The 15055-nt window shown below is 59.3% G+C and overlaps 2 protein-coding genes across 7 annotated transcripts in view; both read left to right on the forward strand.

The window, feature by feature from the left end:
• Positions 1-4641, forward strand: part of MAP2K5 (mitogen-activated protein kinase kinase 5) — a 107202-nt gene extending 102561 nt beyond the window's left edge. For 3 of the 4 annotated variants that reach the window (XM_015873306.2, XM_015873304.2, XM_015873308.1), the window contains one exon: positions 4143-4641. In XM_015873306.2, the coding sequence (XP_015728792.1) occupies positions 4143-4247 (105 nt within the window). In that variant the 3' untranslated portion in view covers positions 4248-4641. The remainder of the gene's footprint in view (positions 1-4142) is intronic. The other variant, XM_015873307.2, reaches the window with a different exon arrangement.
• Positions 4642-9479: 4838 nt separating this feature from the next.
• On the forward strand, positions 9480-14997 carry SKOR1 (SKI family transcriptional corepressor 1). 3 transcript variants are annotated; one of them, XM_015873208.2, is made up of 10 exons: positions 9480-9675; positions 9972-10291; positions 10878-12841; positions 12911-13001; positions 13374-13481; positions 13605-13673; positions 13913-13987; positions 14055-14129; positions 14547-14612; positions 14721-14997. In XM_015873208.2, the coding sequence occupies exons 3-10, from the start codon at positions 10895-10897 to the stop codon at positions 14816-14818; spliced, it is 2529 nt and encodes an 842-aa protein (XP_015728694.1). In that variant the 5' UTR covers positions 9480-9675; positions 9972-10291; positions 10878-10894; the 3' UTR covers positions 14819-14997. The 3 variants fall into 3 exon arrangements, with proteins under 3 accessions (XP_015728694.1, XP_015728693.1, XP_015728695.1); XM_015873207.2 differs by lacking the exon at positions 9480-9675 and adding an exon at positions 9682-9890; XM_015873209.2 differs by lacking the exon at positions 9480-9675 and having other exon boundaries at positions 9900-10291.
• Positions 14998-15055: the final 58 nt, after the last annotated feature.

Here is a 15055-nt window from a genome sequence, read left to right on the forward strand (position 1 = left end):
AATTACCAGGGCCGTATGCTCAGGGGGGGCACTGCCCTTTTAATTCCATGTCAGATATTTAAATCCCTTCTCTACCCCTTTGCGTGGCGCTTCCCTTGGAAAGAGTTAACCTGTCTGATGGGACACTGCAGCGCTGGGAACGTACCCTTTATCAAAGGAACGAGATGAGACAAGTTCATTTAAAAAGGCTGGTTTGTCATTGTTTATCTAATTTTCAGCGTTGACACACAAAATTAAGCGGGCTGACACTCACTGCAGCCCCGTCCTGCCTGACCTTTCCTGCTCCTTTGCTTCCCCTCCCACAGCAGTGGCTGCATGTCATGCCCAGACCCCAGCCCGTGTGGGGTCTGGTGATAGGATGCTGGGGGCTTTTCAGTGTGTTTTCTTCTGCCTGGGCCTCCTGGCTCTGCTGGTTGCCATGTGGGTTCAGTGCTGAGGGGTGGTGGGTCCCCATCCCTGGGGGTGCTCCAGAACTGCAGGGATGTGGCATCTGGGGCTGTGGTGAGTGGGGTTGAGTTGGACTTGGTGTTCTGAGAGGTCATTTCCAACCTTAGCGATTCTGTGATGCAATGAAATGTTGCTGCAAATGGGTCTAGGGCACGTGTGATGGGCTCATGCATTGTCCACAATTCTGTACTGCTGTTTGTGTGCATTTGTTGCAGGTGTGACTGCAGCAGCAAGGTGCTGCTGAGCGAGGCTGGGTATCAGGAGCAGCGCTGGTTTGAGGCTGGGCATGGACCTGGTGCACCCTCCTAGAGCTCAGTGCCTGCCATGAGCACACTGGGGGGCTGCCCACCAGTACAGGTCCCACTGGTACTATAGTCTGAGAAGATTCCTCTCTGGAGCAGTGGAAGATGAGAGAAACCCAAACAGTGGTTTCAAATTAAATTTATTTCTAGGAAGAATAGTGTGTAAAATGTGGGCTTTTCCATGGAGTAACCCCACAAAACAAAGCAGAGGGGTTGAGCAGCACGGCTCGCTGACATTTTAAACACCTCATAGCCTGCATTCTTCCCCTGTGTGTTGGGAGTAGCTGAACTGCATGGATATACCAGGCGTGAGATGCCTTCCTCTGCGGGGAGTCTCTCCATCGTAAAGGAGATTCATTGGAGAAGCGGACTGTCTTTAATAGCTTTTTTTTAATTGCCCCAATGCATCTGCTCTTCCTTGTCTGTGGGCTCTGTTGTTTCTCCTTAGTTCTCGTTGGTGTCCTTGGCTGCTTTTTTGTTTAAGAGGCCAGACGGGTACCTCTAGGCTGTGTTGCTTAGAATAAGCCTTTACTTTACTATGCACTTTTGCACCCACCATACCACGGTGTTGTGCAAAACACACTCACGCTGATTCTTTCAGCACTCAGCGAGGCAGCAGAAGCCGCGTATTCCCTTTTTTTCCATATGCTGGGGGAGATTCTGCAGCTTTGTGAAGGTCACACTGGAAGGTACATGGAATATCTGCAGGATCCTGTCCCTGGGGTGCAGGTTGTGCTCCTTCTGAATGTTTTCCCTGGGTAGAAATCAAGGAGCATTTCAAAGAACAGCAGTATTTCACAATGCATTTGTTTACTAAACCCATAGGGTCCATGCAGGAAGGGGTAAAAAATAAGTTGTGGCCTTTCTGTGGCATTGTTCCTGATGTTAGACATTCAGGACCAAAGCTAAAGATTTCTGATAGCCAGGTGTTGGGAGGGAAGAGACGTTGTCCATATGCTCAGTGCCGCGAGCATCTGTGTACTCAAATGCATCATTTTAAGCTCATCCATCTTCTGCTGTAGCATCGAGCTGGCTGCTGCCATCGTCAGGCTCTCAGATGGGCTGTGGTACCCGTGGGAGTGCTCCTCGGTGGCCATTTCCCAAGCAGAGCTCACGTGTGTCCACGTGGGTGCAAAATTCAGAGCGCTGACAAATGTGGAGTTGTTCCTCTGCAGTCCAGAATGGCTGAAAGGAACCAATTTGCTTCCCCAATAATAATAATAAAAGATTGAATACTGGGGGGAGAAAATACCCATTTCTGTAGCAGTTACAAAGAGCAAATTTAGAAAGATGGATCGCAGTGGCAGAGAGCGATGCTCAGTTCCAGAGGCCTGAGATAAAGGTCAGGGCTTATGGCTTGAGCCTGGTGGGAAGCACTGAATATCTGAGCATGGAGAGCGAGTTCCTGGAGCTGACTTTGCTTTTGGAAGCTCTCGGATCTCCATGTTTGTTCTGTCCAGCATTGTGGGAATGAGTTCCTGAGGGTGTAGGGGACAACTTGCTCCCAGCAGTCACTGCATCCACCTTTATGTGTTGGTTAGCAAAGTCTTGCCTCTTACTGTGTTATTTCTCCATTCACACAGTGGAGGAGTCCCATTTGTTCCACTGGGATGGTACAGGAGAGGCTGTGATGTGAGAACAGTTAAAGGCCAAGTGACAAACCAGCCCTGCTTGTGCAGGGATTGCACAGAGCAGTCCTGGTGTCCTGCAGGGCAGTGAGCCCCACAGCACCTCCTCTAACCCAGGCAGCTCTGGACCAGGACCCCAGAGAGCTGAGATGGAGGAAGGATTTAGGCTGGGCTCTGCTGTGTTGTGTGTATGCTGAGGTCACCCTGCCTTGTGCATTGCCTGTTCCTTGCACTGCCTTTGCCCAAAGCCCATGGAAGGGCATCCCATGAATGCAGCCATCCCAGAGGGTTGAAACATCTCGCACTTCCTCCCTCCGTGGTGTAGATCGTGGCATATTTTATTCCTGCAGCTCTTCTGTTCTCCATCCCTGGACTGCAGTGTGTTTTACTGCTTTGTGCTGGCACTGTGAGCATTTATGGTGCTGTGTTCAACCCGGTGCTGCCTCGTGGCTCCGCTCAGTGCCATCCTGCCCTGCTGACCCCAGCATTGCAGGCATGGAGCGCCCAACACTGCGGTGCCAGTACTGCACCATTGTCCCTGAGGGTCCCTACATCAACACTGGTTACTTTAAGGCGCTGCTTGCAAGAGCTGTGAAGTTTAGTGTTGCAAAAACCGAGCTGCTTTTGAGTGATTTGGAGGAGAGGTTTTCATCATCTGTGATGGTTTCTCCTGGCGATTGCTTTCTTTCAGCCATTTATGTAATTGCGGTACTTGGTTTCCTGTGGATTTTTATACTTCATTTGAGATTCATCCGAAGATGGCATGTTCCCATCTCTAGGAATGGGGCCAGATTGAGCTGCCTAAGCTGGCTGCCGAAACTGCACGCTGTATTCCTGCTCCGATTTTCTGAGGTGTCTCAGCCTGTAACAGCCCTGCCATTCCATGGGGCAGCGTGTTGCACGGCCATCCTTCTTTCCATCATCCATCAGTTCCCACTGTAGCTTCTCATGAAGGCCCACTGGGGTTATGCATAGGTGAGATTTCCGTTTCTTTGACAAGTGATGGCTCCAAAGGCCACATCCAGCTCATGTGTGCCTCCACTGCAGGCTGCACCCGGTCCTGCTGCAGCTGCATTATAACACTTGGAGGGATGTGGCACCTTCTGTGTGATTCAGACAACCCTAAGAGTGAAGGGTGCACACAGGGTAAGGTGGGGTTTGTACTGACTCAAGTGAAGGGAGCAAATGTATGTGAACGTGGCCTTGCTATGAGTGTGTGTTCATGGTGGCGTGATTCAGGCTCTACCCTGCAGGGGAAGCAATTTGGAGTGTGACCCAGTTGGACAATTTCCTTTGGACACAGGGTTCAGTTGGATTATGTTGGGTTGGGTTGGATGGGGTTGGGTTGGATTATGTTGGATTATGTTGGGTTATGTTGGGTTACGTTGGGTTTTGTTGGTTTTGGATTGGGTTGGGTTGGGTTTTGTTGTGTTGGGTGGTGTTGGATTGGGATGGGTTGGATTGGGTTATGTTGTGTTGTGATGTTATGTTGAAGTCGCACAGACGAGCTGTTTGTGGACCTTTACAAACCTGTGGGTCAATGGCCTCAGTGAAGAGTTTCATGTCCCCCCAACCTCCTCCTTTCTATTTAAATGGTGAACATGGATAATACGCATCCAACTGAAAGTTCACTGATTGGAATCCCTTTTTCACTGCAACCACAGAATGTTCCAGTGAGTTTTTTCTAAAACACGAATGAGATAAACTCTCAATTCCTTCATGGAGAGCTGTGTCTGTTGGCTAACCCTTCCTGTCCCCTTTGCAGGGCCACCCCTTCATCGTGCAGTACGACGACGGCCACGCAGAGGTGGTGTCCATGTGGGTGTGCAGGACGTTGGAGGAGCGGCGCTCAGCCCAGGGCGCACCGTGAGCTGCTGGGTCATGGGACAAAGCTTTGGGTCCAACACACCCGGGTCATATTGTGCTAAAAATCAACCAAACCTTTCAGGATGTTTGTTGTTGCCTTCCTCCCTCCCGCGCAGACACGTTAAGGAATTCCCTTCACACGTTTCTCTCATTTAACATCCTCAAATTAATCTTCAGTTAAACTGTACACAGCCTTAAAGCGAGTATTTTATATCTCTATTTTTGTGTTATTGAATGTATTGTATATTTCGTGGCTCCAGAGTATTTTTGAACTGTTAGTTTTGTTATTGTACAGCTGACCAGCAGACTGTTCCCAGGGCTGCAGGAGGAGCTGTTGGCTGCCTGGGGAGTGTGGACATCCACGAATGTGTTTGAAATGGGTTTGGGATTTTTAAGGAAAAAAAAAGAAGAAGAAAAAGAGGAAGGAAGAGTGTGGAGTTTCTTGTCCTGGGAAGAGGCGATTTCCCTCTGCAATACAAGCATTCCACGGGCATTGGCCGTGGTGTCCTTGGATGGCAAGTGGTGTCACAGTGCTGCTGCCATACCAGGGTGCATCCCATCGCAGGGACAGAGCCTGTGCTGCAGGGCAGTGCTGCAGTGCTGCTTGCCCTCAGGCTGTGGGTTGCACTGATAGTCACAGTTTGTGGCTCCCTCCTCTCTGCCTCCCTCGCTCATCCCCCCATGGCTGGGAGCACACAGCAGCCCCCTGCACACAACAGCAGTGCCACTGATGTGGGGCACGGTGTGAGCCAGGGGGGAGCGCTGCACCCAGGTGCCCTAATCCCCATATACTCTATGGGGAGAGATGGGACACACCACTCACTGCCATCATGCAGAGCACCCGGCTGTGATCCCAATGGAGCAGCAGCACTTCCAGCATCTCCAGTGTGTGTTTGCTGTCCCTGCCATCGCTGTGTACATTCTCACAATGGGTTGGCACACAATCAGTCCTTATGTTAAGGCACTGCCACAGCAGAGGAGTGAAGGGCAGAAGGCAAAATGGGAGCTGAGGGTTTGCTCAGCAAACTGGGCACCGCTGCGGCTTGGGCAGGGAGGGAGGGTGGGCGTTTTGTTTGCTCATTTTTGCATTAGAAATAAACTTTTGCTAAAAGAAAAGCTCAGGTATTGGATTCTATACCAGCAGCTTTAAGGGGAAAAAAAACAGTGAAAAATTCCTCCCCAGTCCCTGCAAATCGTAAATGGTCCTTTGGAAAAGACTTTGTTTCCTTCCTTGGAGGGATCATTTGTCTTCTTTTGAAGCACAGGGGTTGCAGGCATGAACTTATAGACTAAAAGTTTATCTTAATTGCTCTGATGTCACCGCCTCCCCGGCAGATAACAGAGCAATGAATGAGTCAACAGCAGCCGTAGCTTCAGGTCCTCTTTCTAAAGTGAGACAAATTTCATCCCTTGGAGCTATGCGGACCGCGGGCAGCTCCTGTTTGTTCATCTCCTGCGGTTCGCATTGGCTTTCTCTGGATAAAAAGCCTCTCCCTCGGGTTCAGGTAAGAAGTCGGTAGAAGCAAAGCTGGGCTGTGCCCTGGGGGGATCCAAAGCACTGGGTGGGACCCGATTGAGATCGCTGCTCCCCGAAGGGATGGGCTGCATCCGTGCTCCGTGCGCATCTTTCTGCAGCCGGAATCGGGGCGTTCCTTGGCCAGAAAGCTCGAAGAAAACGCAGCGCTGTTACACCCTGCGGCCGCGTCCCGCTCACCTGAGTGCGGATTAACGCCCCGCGTGGATGTGGGCACGCACAGGAGCTGTGTGAGGGCAGCAGGGCTCGGGATGCGCTCAGCTCCCTCTGCCCGTGACCTTTACTCGTCCCACGAGCCCGGGACAGCGCAGAACGCCTGGAGTTTCTCGCGTCCCGTGTCCGTGTGCGTCCCGCTGTCAGCTTTCCAAAGGCGAAGTGTCACTCTTTGTTTTCTGGCTAACAGCCTGGAAAGCTGTTTGTGCGTGTGTGTGTGTGTGTGTGTGTGTGTGTGTGTGTGTGTGTGTGTGTGNGTGTGTGTGTGTGTGTGTGTGTGTGTGTGTGTGTGTGTGTGTGTGTGTGCAGACATCTGGCAAAAAATAAAAGCTGAAAGTGGGACCCGCAGCAGGAGGCGGCTCGGAGGGCTGCATCCCCTCTGCCGGGCAGGGACAGACAGCGGCCACCGACCCATGGAGCAGCTCCGAGCGGCTCCGTGCGCTGCTCCGCCATCCAGGAGCCGGCACCGACCCTGCGAGCAGCGGGGAACGTGGGACCGAGGGCTGCCAAGGGGGGGGCTGGGCACAGGGCGCTCTCTCCGGCTCTGATGCAGGGAGGTGGTGCTGGGGGTGATGCCAACCCCGGGAGCTGCCCCGGCAATTTGGGAGCTGCAAAGTGAGGCGCTCAGGACCACCTTTGTAGGAAGGCGCTCAGAAGCTTCTTAAGCTGTGCGGGGCTGTTTGCAGGCGGCTTGAGACCGCCATCCACATCCCTACAGCGAACTTCTGCCTGCTCCTCCTCGTCCTTCCATCCCGCACAGCTCCCCCTCGGGCAGGACCGACCTGAACCCCAAACACAGCGCTGCACCCCGTGACAAAGGGGTCCGGAGTCACAGCGGTTGTTCTGGGGACCCCCATCCTCCGCCTTCGGTGGGGACCCTCAGCCGGGGGCACCAACTCATTGGGCTGAGCCGAGCGCTGCTCGCTGTGCTGCGGTTCTGGGCTGCAGGGAGCGAGGTCTGGGGAATAGGGAAAAATCAAACATAATAAATAAATAAATCCATCAATAGAAAAAAAGCAGCTCGATACGGTCAGATATTTGGGGCGCACGGGAATAGAAATAAAGCAAAAATAAAAAGCTGGAAGGTGGGCGCCGATCCCCGCCGAAATCCGCAGCTGGGAACGGACGGACGGATCCTCTTTCCCCGCTCCCGCAGCGCTGCCGCTCCGCACAAACCCCGCGACCTGCGGGGAGGTCGAGGTTTGTCGGCCCGGAGATGTTAAGGGCGATGGATGGAGGGAGGAGAACTACCCGCGGTGGGGGCAGAGCTGCGGGTCGGGCCCCGCGCAGTTGCGGTGCTGCAGGTTCGGCACGGCCCGGTTCGGTTCGGCCTTGCTCAGCGCCTCTAATTGCTGCCCCGGGCGCACGGCGCTGCTTTAACCCCATCGATAAATTGTGGACATCGATCGTGAGCGCTGCGTTCCTCCGCAGTCCCCCCGCACCTCCTACTCCAGGCCGGGCGGGATGGGGCTGAATTGGGCCGGGAGGTAACGAGGGTGGGGGGCGAAAGGTGAGGGGCAGCGGAGAGAGAAGTGGAGGGGTGATGGGGGGGATGAGAGAAGAACGGAGTGGAGATGCGTGGAGCGGACGCTTGGGAGCACAGAAGGGGCATCAGGGATACACAGCCGGGGGGGGGGCACAGACAGGCACCGGGAAAAGGGAAAAGTGTCTCGGAGCTCTGTTCACCCCTCCGCGTATCTCTGCGCACCCGCGGACGCTCCGCACGTCGGGGCGGGCTCAGCGCTGCCGGCCCGCAGGGAGCCGCCGCCCGCTTCCTTTGTCAATGTCCAGTAATTAAAATGTCACCGTTTAATTTTCAGGCCTCTCGGAGCAATCTTTTCCTAATAAAGAGTGTGATCGAAGCGCTCCTTCCCCCCCCCCCAACCCCCCGCTCCCCGCGAAGGGCCGCGGAAGGGGCCGTAACGCAGAAACCGCTGCGGATCGATGGAGAGAAGCCCGGATTTGATCGGCCCCTCTAAAAATTAAGATTTATTGGGGTCATGGTTTTATATGGTGCTGATACAACTGTTAAATGGGGAACATTCATTTCCAATAGGAGGCGTTTATTAAAACTTCCACTGAATTAGACCGCCGTGATTTATGTGGCAATCTCGGCACAGCCCTCCAGGAGGGAAAGGGAGAGGTAGAGAGGGCCCTTCCGCGGCCGTCTCGCGGCGGTTATTTTATTTATCTCCACCCCCACCCCCCGTGCCACGGCTCCATAAGTTTTAACCGAAATTATCCGCCGGGCTCAGCCGGGAGCGGAACGGCCCGTGGGTCCCGTCGGGGCGCCCCGCACCGCCGCCGCACCGCGCAAAGCCCGGGGGTGGGAGTTGGGGGGGGGGGGGGTCGGGGGAGCCCCGCAAACTTCCCCGCTCCCGCGTGCGACGATCGTTGAGCGTTAATTAGAAATTCATTACAATTAAAAGCCGCGCGCACACGCCTTAATTACATCTGATTTTTAATTCCGAATCCGTGTTTACACAGTAAGCGAGACGTACCTCCTGATTATCCCCAATACTCTTTATACTGTACTAATTATGTAAATTAAACCTAATTAACTGACAAAAACTGCAGTCAATTCAACTGTTCGAAGATAACGGAGGCGGCGAGGAGCGGAGGGGCCGCGGCCGTTCCGCGCTGTCGGGGCGATGCGGTGCTGCGGGGACGGCGGAGGGGGACGAGGAGGAGCCGCGGCTTTGAGCCCCTCGGGGCCCCCCGACGTGAGGTGCCCCCGGTGGGGATGGGGCGCCGGGCTGCGGCCGGTCGGGGCACAGCGAACAACGTGGGTACCCCGCGTGTTTAACCCCCCACCCGTGGGTCCACCCCGCAAACACGAAAACAAGCGGTGAGAGATGCGGCAGCTCCGAAGGGTTTCAACTCAGTTGCCGGCTGGAGGAGGAGCGGGGATAAATAATTAAAAAAAGAAAAAAAAAATAGAGGGATAATTAGCGGCTCGGGTTGCGGTCATTGCGGGAAGGCCGAGCCCGCAGCTCCAGCCTTTGGCTTCTCTCCCCGCCCCGACGGGGCGCCCCGCACCCAAATAATTGCGGGGACTCGCAGCCGCCTTCGGGCTGCGCGGAGCGGCCCCAGAGCGGGGACACGGCGCCGGGATCGGCTCCAGGGCCGCGTTTCTCTCCGCACCGCATCCCCGCGGCAGCGGGATAAAATAATCATAAATAATAAACAACAATATAGAGAGATAAATATATATCTGTAAAAGCGATAGCCGGGGGCGATGCGCGCCGTTATTAACTTCTGTTTGATCAGTGTAATTGCGCCGATCGCGGCCGGACATGATGATTAATTACAGTTTAATTAATGTGGCCGTGACCAACCCACCCAGGGCGGGGGTGACGAGCCGGGGGGGGCCCTTCCACGCCGGCGGGACCGAAGGCCACCGGAGCGGTTCCCCGGTTCCTACGGCCTCCGGTCCCGCCGCCGTGGAGGGGACCCCCGGAGCGAACGAAAAACCGCGGCCGTCGCCCCCCCCTCCGCCTCCTCCCGGCGATTTCGTTACCGCCCCTCTGTCCCCCATCCGCGCATCCTCACCCCCCGGGCGGAGCTCTCATCCCGGCTACGGAGAAAAGGGGGAACGGCGGTGAGAAGGAAGGGGAAGATTCGTTGGGGCCCTATCGGTGACCCCCCCGGGAACCAGGGTTTTCGTTGCATCCCGCTCCCACCGGTACGTTACAACGAACCCCGGGGGGCGGCGCGGGCCGGAACGCGGAGGGACGCTCGGAAATGCGCGGAGGGGCGAAGAGATGCGCGGAGAGCTGCGGATCCCGCTCTTACCTCGGGCAGACCCGGGCGGGTCCCCGCTCGCTGGCGGCCCCCCGAGCCCCCCCGCCCCGCTCCGCTGTGCCTTAAAGCCGCGCCGTGATTGAGCGGAGCGCATCGGTGATTGACGGCCGCGGGGTCCCGGAGGCAGTTAATGTAAATATGCTGGTGCTAAGTGGGTGTGTCTTCCCGTTATTTTAGCTGTCACCGGATCAATGTGCGGCGGCTCCAAGTACGGATCCGGATCCTCCCTCGGCGGCGCGGTTGCCCACTCGCTCTTGTTGCATCGCGCCCGGGCGGACACGGAGGAAGCGGCCGCCCCGCAACAGCGCTGAACGCCCGCACCGCACCGCACCGCACCGCACCGCACCGCACCGCACCGCACCGCGGGGAGGAGGGGGCCGGGGGGGCCCGCACCGCTCCCGGCGGCGGATGAGCGGCCCCGGGGCGGCGGATGAGCGGCGGCCCTTAACCCCGAGGAGCGCGGGCCGCTCGCACGTCCATCCCGGCTCCGCGCCGCGGTAAGTGATGGCGGTGCGGGGCGGTGCGGGGCGGCGCGGGGAGCGATTTGGGGAGCGGTTCCCCCGTTCTTTCGTGCACCGAGCGCGGAAGCCGCTTACAGCCCTCCTCGTTAAGCCAATTTGCTTCCCTCTCTTCCCTGCTGCTACGTGCGGCGGGGGCTGCCCGCCCCGGCCCCTATAATCCCCCTCCCCGCCCCTAATCGCCTCCCGGGGACGCGCGGCTGCAGGGCCCCGGCTCCAAGTTTCGGCCCGGCCGGAGCCGCTCCGCGCTCCCTGCGGTGCGGTGCGTTGGGGTACGGCACAAAGAGACCGGTGCGCGCCCCCGCGTCCCCAGCTCCATCCCCGTCCCCGTCCCCATCCCCGCCCCGATCCCCATCCCCATCCCGTCTCCTGTTCGGACGCCCTTGGCCGCGGCTGCGGAGCGGCGGTGCGGTGCGGTGCGGGGCCGCGCGGAGCCCTCCGGGGCCGCAGCCGGGAACGTCCCCGCGGCTGCGCTCGGTGCTGGGGGCCGGGGAGCGGGGGGAGGACCGGAGGGGCCCCCGGAGCGCTCCTCACCGACGCCTTTCGCCTCTATTTTGTTTTGCAGGGGCGTTTTCGGGGGGAATGGAGGCGATCGGCAGTCAGCTGGGAAACGGGAGAGATGCAAGCTCCTCCCCAAATTCAAAGCAAGAGCTGCAGCCGTACCAGGGCTCCAATACCCTGAAGCCCAACCAAGTGGGTGAGACCTCTCTGTACGGAGTGCCCATCGTGTCCCTGGTCATCGACGGGCAGGAGCGGCTGTGCCTGGCGCAGATCTCCAACACTCTGCTCAAGAACTACAGCTACAATGAGATCCACAACCGGCGCGTGGCCCTGGGCATCACCTGCGTGCAGTGCACGCCCGTGCAGCTGGAGATCCTGCGGAGGGCCGGGGCCATGCCCATCTCGTCGCGCCGCTGCGGCATGATCACCAAGCGGGAGGCCGAGCGGCTCTGCAAGTCCTTCCTGGGCGAGCACAAGCCGCCCAAGCTGCCCGAGAACTTCGCCTTCGACGTGGTGCACGAGTGCGCCTGGGGCTCGCGGGGCAGCTTCATCCCCGCCCGCTACAACAGCTCCCGCGCCAAGTGCATCAAGTGCAGCTACTGCAGCATGTACTTCTCCCCCAACAAGTTCATCTTCCACTCGCACCGCACCCCGGACTCCAAATACACGCAGCCCGACGCCGCCAACTTCAATTCGTGGCGCCGCCACCTCAAGCTCAGCGACAAAACGGCCACCGAGGAGCTGTCGCACGCCTGGGAGGATGTCAAGGCCATGTTCAACGGCGGCACCCGCAAACGGACCTTCTCCCTGCAGGGCGCGGCCGGGGGCGGTCCCGGGGGGGGCTCTCCGGCCGCCAAGGCCCCGCTGCACCCCCCGCCTCCCGCCGGCCCCGAGCTGCCCCCCGCGCACAAGAGCCTCCGCTGCGGCGGGCAGGAGGCGCCGGGGGAGCGGGGAGCGCTGGGGCTGCCGTCGGGGCACGGCGGGGCAGCGGGGGGGCACGGCGGGACCGGCGCGGTGCGGAGCTACCCGGTGATCCCGGTGCCCAGCAAAGGCTTCGGGATGCTGCAGAAGCTGCCGCCGCCGCTTTTCCCGCATCCTTACGGCTTCCCGGCCGCGGCCTTCGGACTCTGCCCCAAGAAACAGGAGGACGCGCTGGGCGGGGCGGGGGGCGGCGAGGCGGGGAAAGGCGGCGCGCTGCCGTCGGGGATGTTCTGGGGCCCCCCGCACCCGCACCCCCCGCAGCCGGCACAGCCGCCCCACCAGCCCGGAGCCGCCAAGGACGCGGCCGTGTACCCCTCGTTCCCCATGTTCTGGCCGGCGGCCGGCAGCCTCCCCGTGCCGCCCTACCCGGCGCAGAGCCAGGCCAAAGCGGCGGCCACGGCCGTGGTGGTGGCGGCGGCGGCGGCGGCTGCGGCGGCTGCGGCGGAACCGTCGGGGCGACACGGCGAGTTGGAGGGCTCGGAACCGTCGGGCAGCGGGCGGAGCAGCGCGACACCCCAAGAAGGCTCCGGGGCGGACGGAGAGCGCTGTCCCAGCGCGTTGTCCAGGGCGGCCGGCGAGGAGGAGCGCTCCGGGGACGAGGCCCTGCTGGGCCCGCTGCCCCTGCCCAGGAAGGGCAGCTACCTGTCCGCCTTCCGCCCGGTGGTGAAGGACACCGAGAGTATCGCCAAGCTCTACGGCACCCGCGAGGCGTACGGCGGGGCTGCGGCCCGAGCGCCCGGCTACCTCTCGCCGGACTTTCTCAGCGAGGGCAGCTCCAGTTACCGCTCTCTGTCCCCCGGGGGTGACACGGCCGAGGAGCCCGAGGTGGACGTGGAGTCCAACCGCTTCCCCGAGGACGACGAGGAGGAGACCGCCGCCCCCGCGGAGGAGCGGGAGCCGCCGCCGCCCCGACTGCTGCCCGCGCCCGAGGAGCCGCTCCCCGCCGCGGAGGGGCCGGAGGAGAAAGGGGTCGAGGTGTCGGCGGAGGAGGGGAGCCGGGGCCCCGACGGCAGCCCCGAGCGGAGCAGCAGCGGCGGAGCCTACGAGGTGCGGGGCCGGGGCCGGGGAACGACTCGGGATCGGAGCCGAGCCCTGACCTGACCCGCTGTTTTGTAGGTGTACGCGCCGGAGCGGGGGGAGCATCTGCAGCCGCTGAAAGCCGCCGCGTCCCTGGGAGCCGCTTTCCTCTGCACCCCTGAAGCGAAGGGTAAATCGCACCGCGGGGGTGAGGGGGGGGATCGGGCACCTCACGGACCCGGCGGGGGCCTCCGGAGCTTCGCTTTCGTTTGGCGGCTTTCGGGAGAAAAAAAGACAGAGAACGGATTTTGGAGGGGGAACGGGACGAGGACCCCGCAGGGCCCGGGGATGCCCCCGGAGCGGCCGTCGGGAGGGCTCGGGGAGCGGGAGGGGGCCGCCCTAAGGGGCAAAGCTGCCAGCAAGCTACTTTCCAACGGCAAAGCGATTAGGATGTCCTCTAAGAAGGTTTTAACGAGGGCTTTGTCCTTAATTATGTAATTAAGGATATATCAGGACCATACTTTCATTGCTTACGGTTGAAAATCGGTTTATTAACTTTAAGAGCAAGATAAAGAAGACAATCACTCGACAGCAGAGGATTTAGAGACCAGAAAATCCTATCAGGACCAAAGGAGCGTCTCGCATCCCAGCCCTGTAAATACTGACAGAGGTAAGTCCTCACCGCGGGGCGCTGCGCGGCCACCCAACACCCTTCCACCCCCCCCTCTTCCCCCCTTTCCCCCGACGGTGCGGACGGAGCCGAAATAAAACCACCACCAACAAACCAACGCAGGAGAAGAGCTCGGCATGGAGGTGGCGGCGACGCAGTTGGTGGAAAAGGACATCGAGAACTTGGCCCGAGGTGAGTTGGGGGCGGCCCCGTGGGGTGGAGCGGGCGGTCGCTGCGGGACCCGATGGTAAAGGGAACCCCCCAAACCCCCCCAACCCGGCCCCACATCGCGGCTCGAGGTCTTCGTGCTTTCCGCAGGAGTGATTAACTCCTGTGATTAATGCAATGTAATGCGATTAGCGCCGCGCTGAGCCGCTCCATATGGAAAAGCTCGAGATCCCCCCAAAACCCCGCCGCGTGTTTTTCAACAGACGAACTGCAAAAACTCGTCCTGGAACAAATGGAGCTGAGGAAGAAACTGGAGAGGGATTTCCAGAGCCTGAAAGGTACCGGGGGAGCCCCTCCCTGCGGCCGGGGCCGGGGGGGGCGGCACTGACGGCGCTGTGCCCGCAGATAACTTCCAGGACCAGATGAAGAGGGAGCTGGCGTATCGCGAGGAGATGGTGCAGCAGCTGCAGATCGTCCGAGGTGCGGCCCCGTCGCGATTCTTTCCCTCCCGTTTCGTTTAATTTCATCGTTTTATTTATTTTAACGTCTTTTATTCTTTTTTTTTTCCCATTGGTTTTATTTATTTTTTTCATTATTTTTAATTATTTTATTCTTTTTTTCTTTTATTCTTTTTAAATTCTCTTATTCTTTTTATTCTTTTATTTGTCTGATCGCGTTTTATTATTTCCTCTCATTATTTCATTGTACTTTTATTCCACACTCCGTCTCTCTCCATCTGGGCTCCCCGAGCCACCCGCGGGCTCTGCCCCTTCCACCCCGTTAAACCCCCGGCCGAGGAGTGACGTTCCTCTCCAATCCCCCTTCCCCTTTACCCGCTCCCCTCGACGGGACGGCCGTTCCCCCCGGCTCATTTTGATGCTCCCCCTTCCGCTCCAGACACGCTGTGCAACGAGCTGGACCAGGAGCGGAAAGCGCGTTACGCCATCCAACACAAACTGAAAGGTACCGGAGCAGGAGCGGGGGGGCTCTGCCGTCAACGCGGGGTCAGAACCAACCCCCCCCCCACTCCCCGTCGGTGGGGCCGGGGCTGACGCCGGTGTCGCTTTGCAGAGGCCCACGACGCGCTGCACCACTTCTCCTGCAAGATGCTGACCCCGCGGCACTGCACGGGGAACTGCTCCTTCAAACCGCCGCTGCTGCCCCAGTGACCCCCCCCCCGGACCCTCCCCATTCCCTCCCCGAAGCCATGAGCCCCGCGGCGCGCCGCAGCCCAGGGCAGAGCCCACGCAAAGCCATTTCCACGAGGAGCCACGTGTACATAAGGGGACTCGGAGCTCGGCCCTCTCGGACTGGCAATAGGGCGGGACCCCCCCGGGCCCCCCCCCCCCCCCCCCCCCCCCCCCCCCCCCCCCCCCCCCCTCCCTGTGTGTCCGCTTCTTCCGCCC

This window comes from Coturnix japonica, chromosome 10 (assembly GCF_001577835.2).
Source record: "Coturnix japonica isolate 7356 chromosome 10, Coturnix japonica 2.1, whole genome shotgun sequence".
Classification (NCBI taxonomy): domain Eukaryota; kingdom Metazoa; phylum Chordata; class Aves; order Galliformes; family Phasianidae; genus Coturnix; species Coturnix japonica.

Coding starts and splice junctions, on each gene's coding strand:
- SKOR1 (XM_015873208.2), top strand. CDS start 10,895: ATGGAGGCGATCGGCAGTCAGCTGGGAAACGGGAGAGATGCAAGCTCC. Junction 13,002..13,373: donor CTGCACCCCTGAAGCGAAGG/GTAAATCGCACC, acceptor ATTAACTTTAAG/AGCAAGATAAAGAAGACAAT. Junction 14,613..14,720: donor CATCCAACACAAACTGAAAG/GTACCGGAGCAG, acceptor GTCGCTTTGCAG/AGGCCCACGACGCGCTGCAC.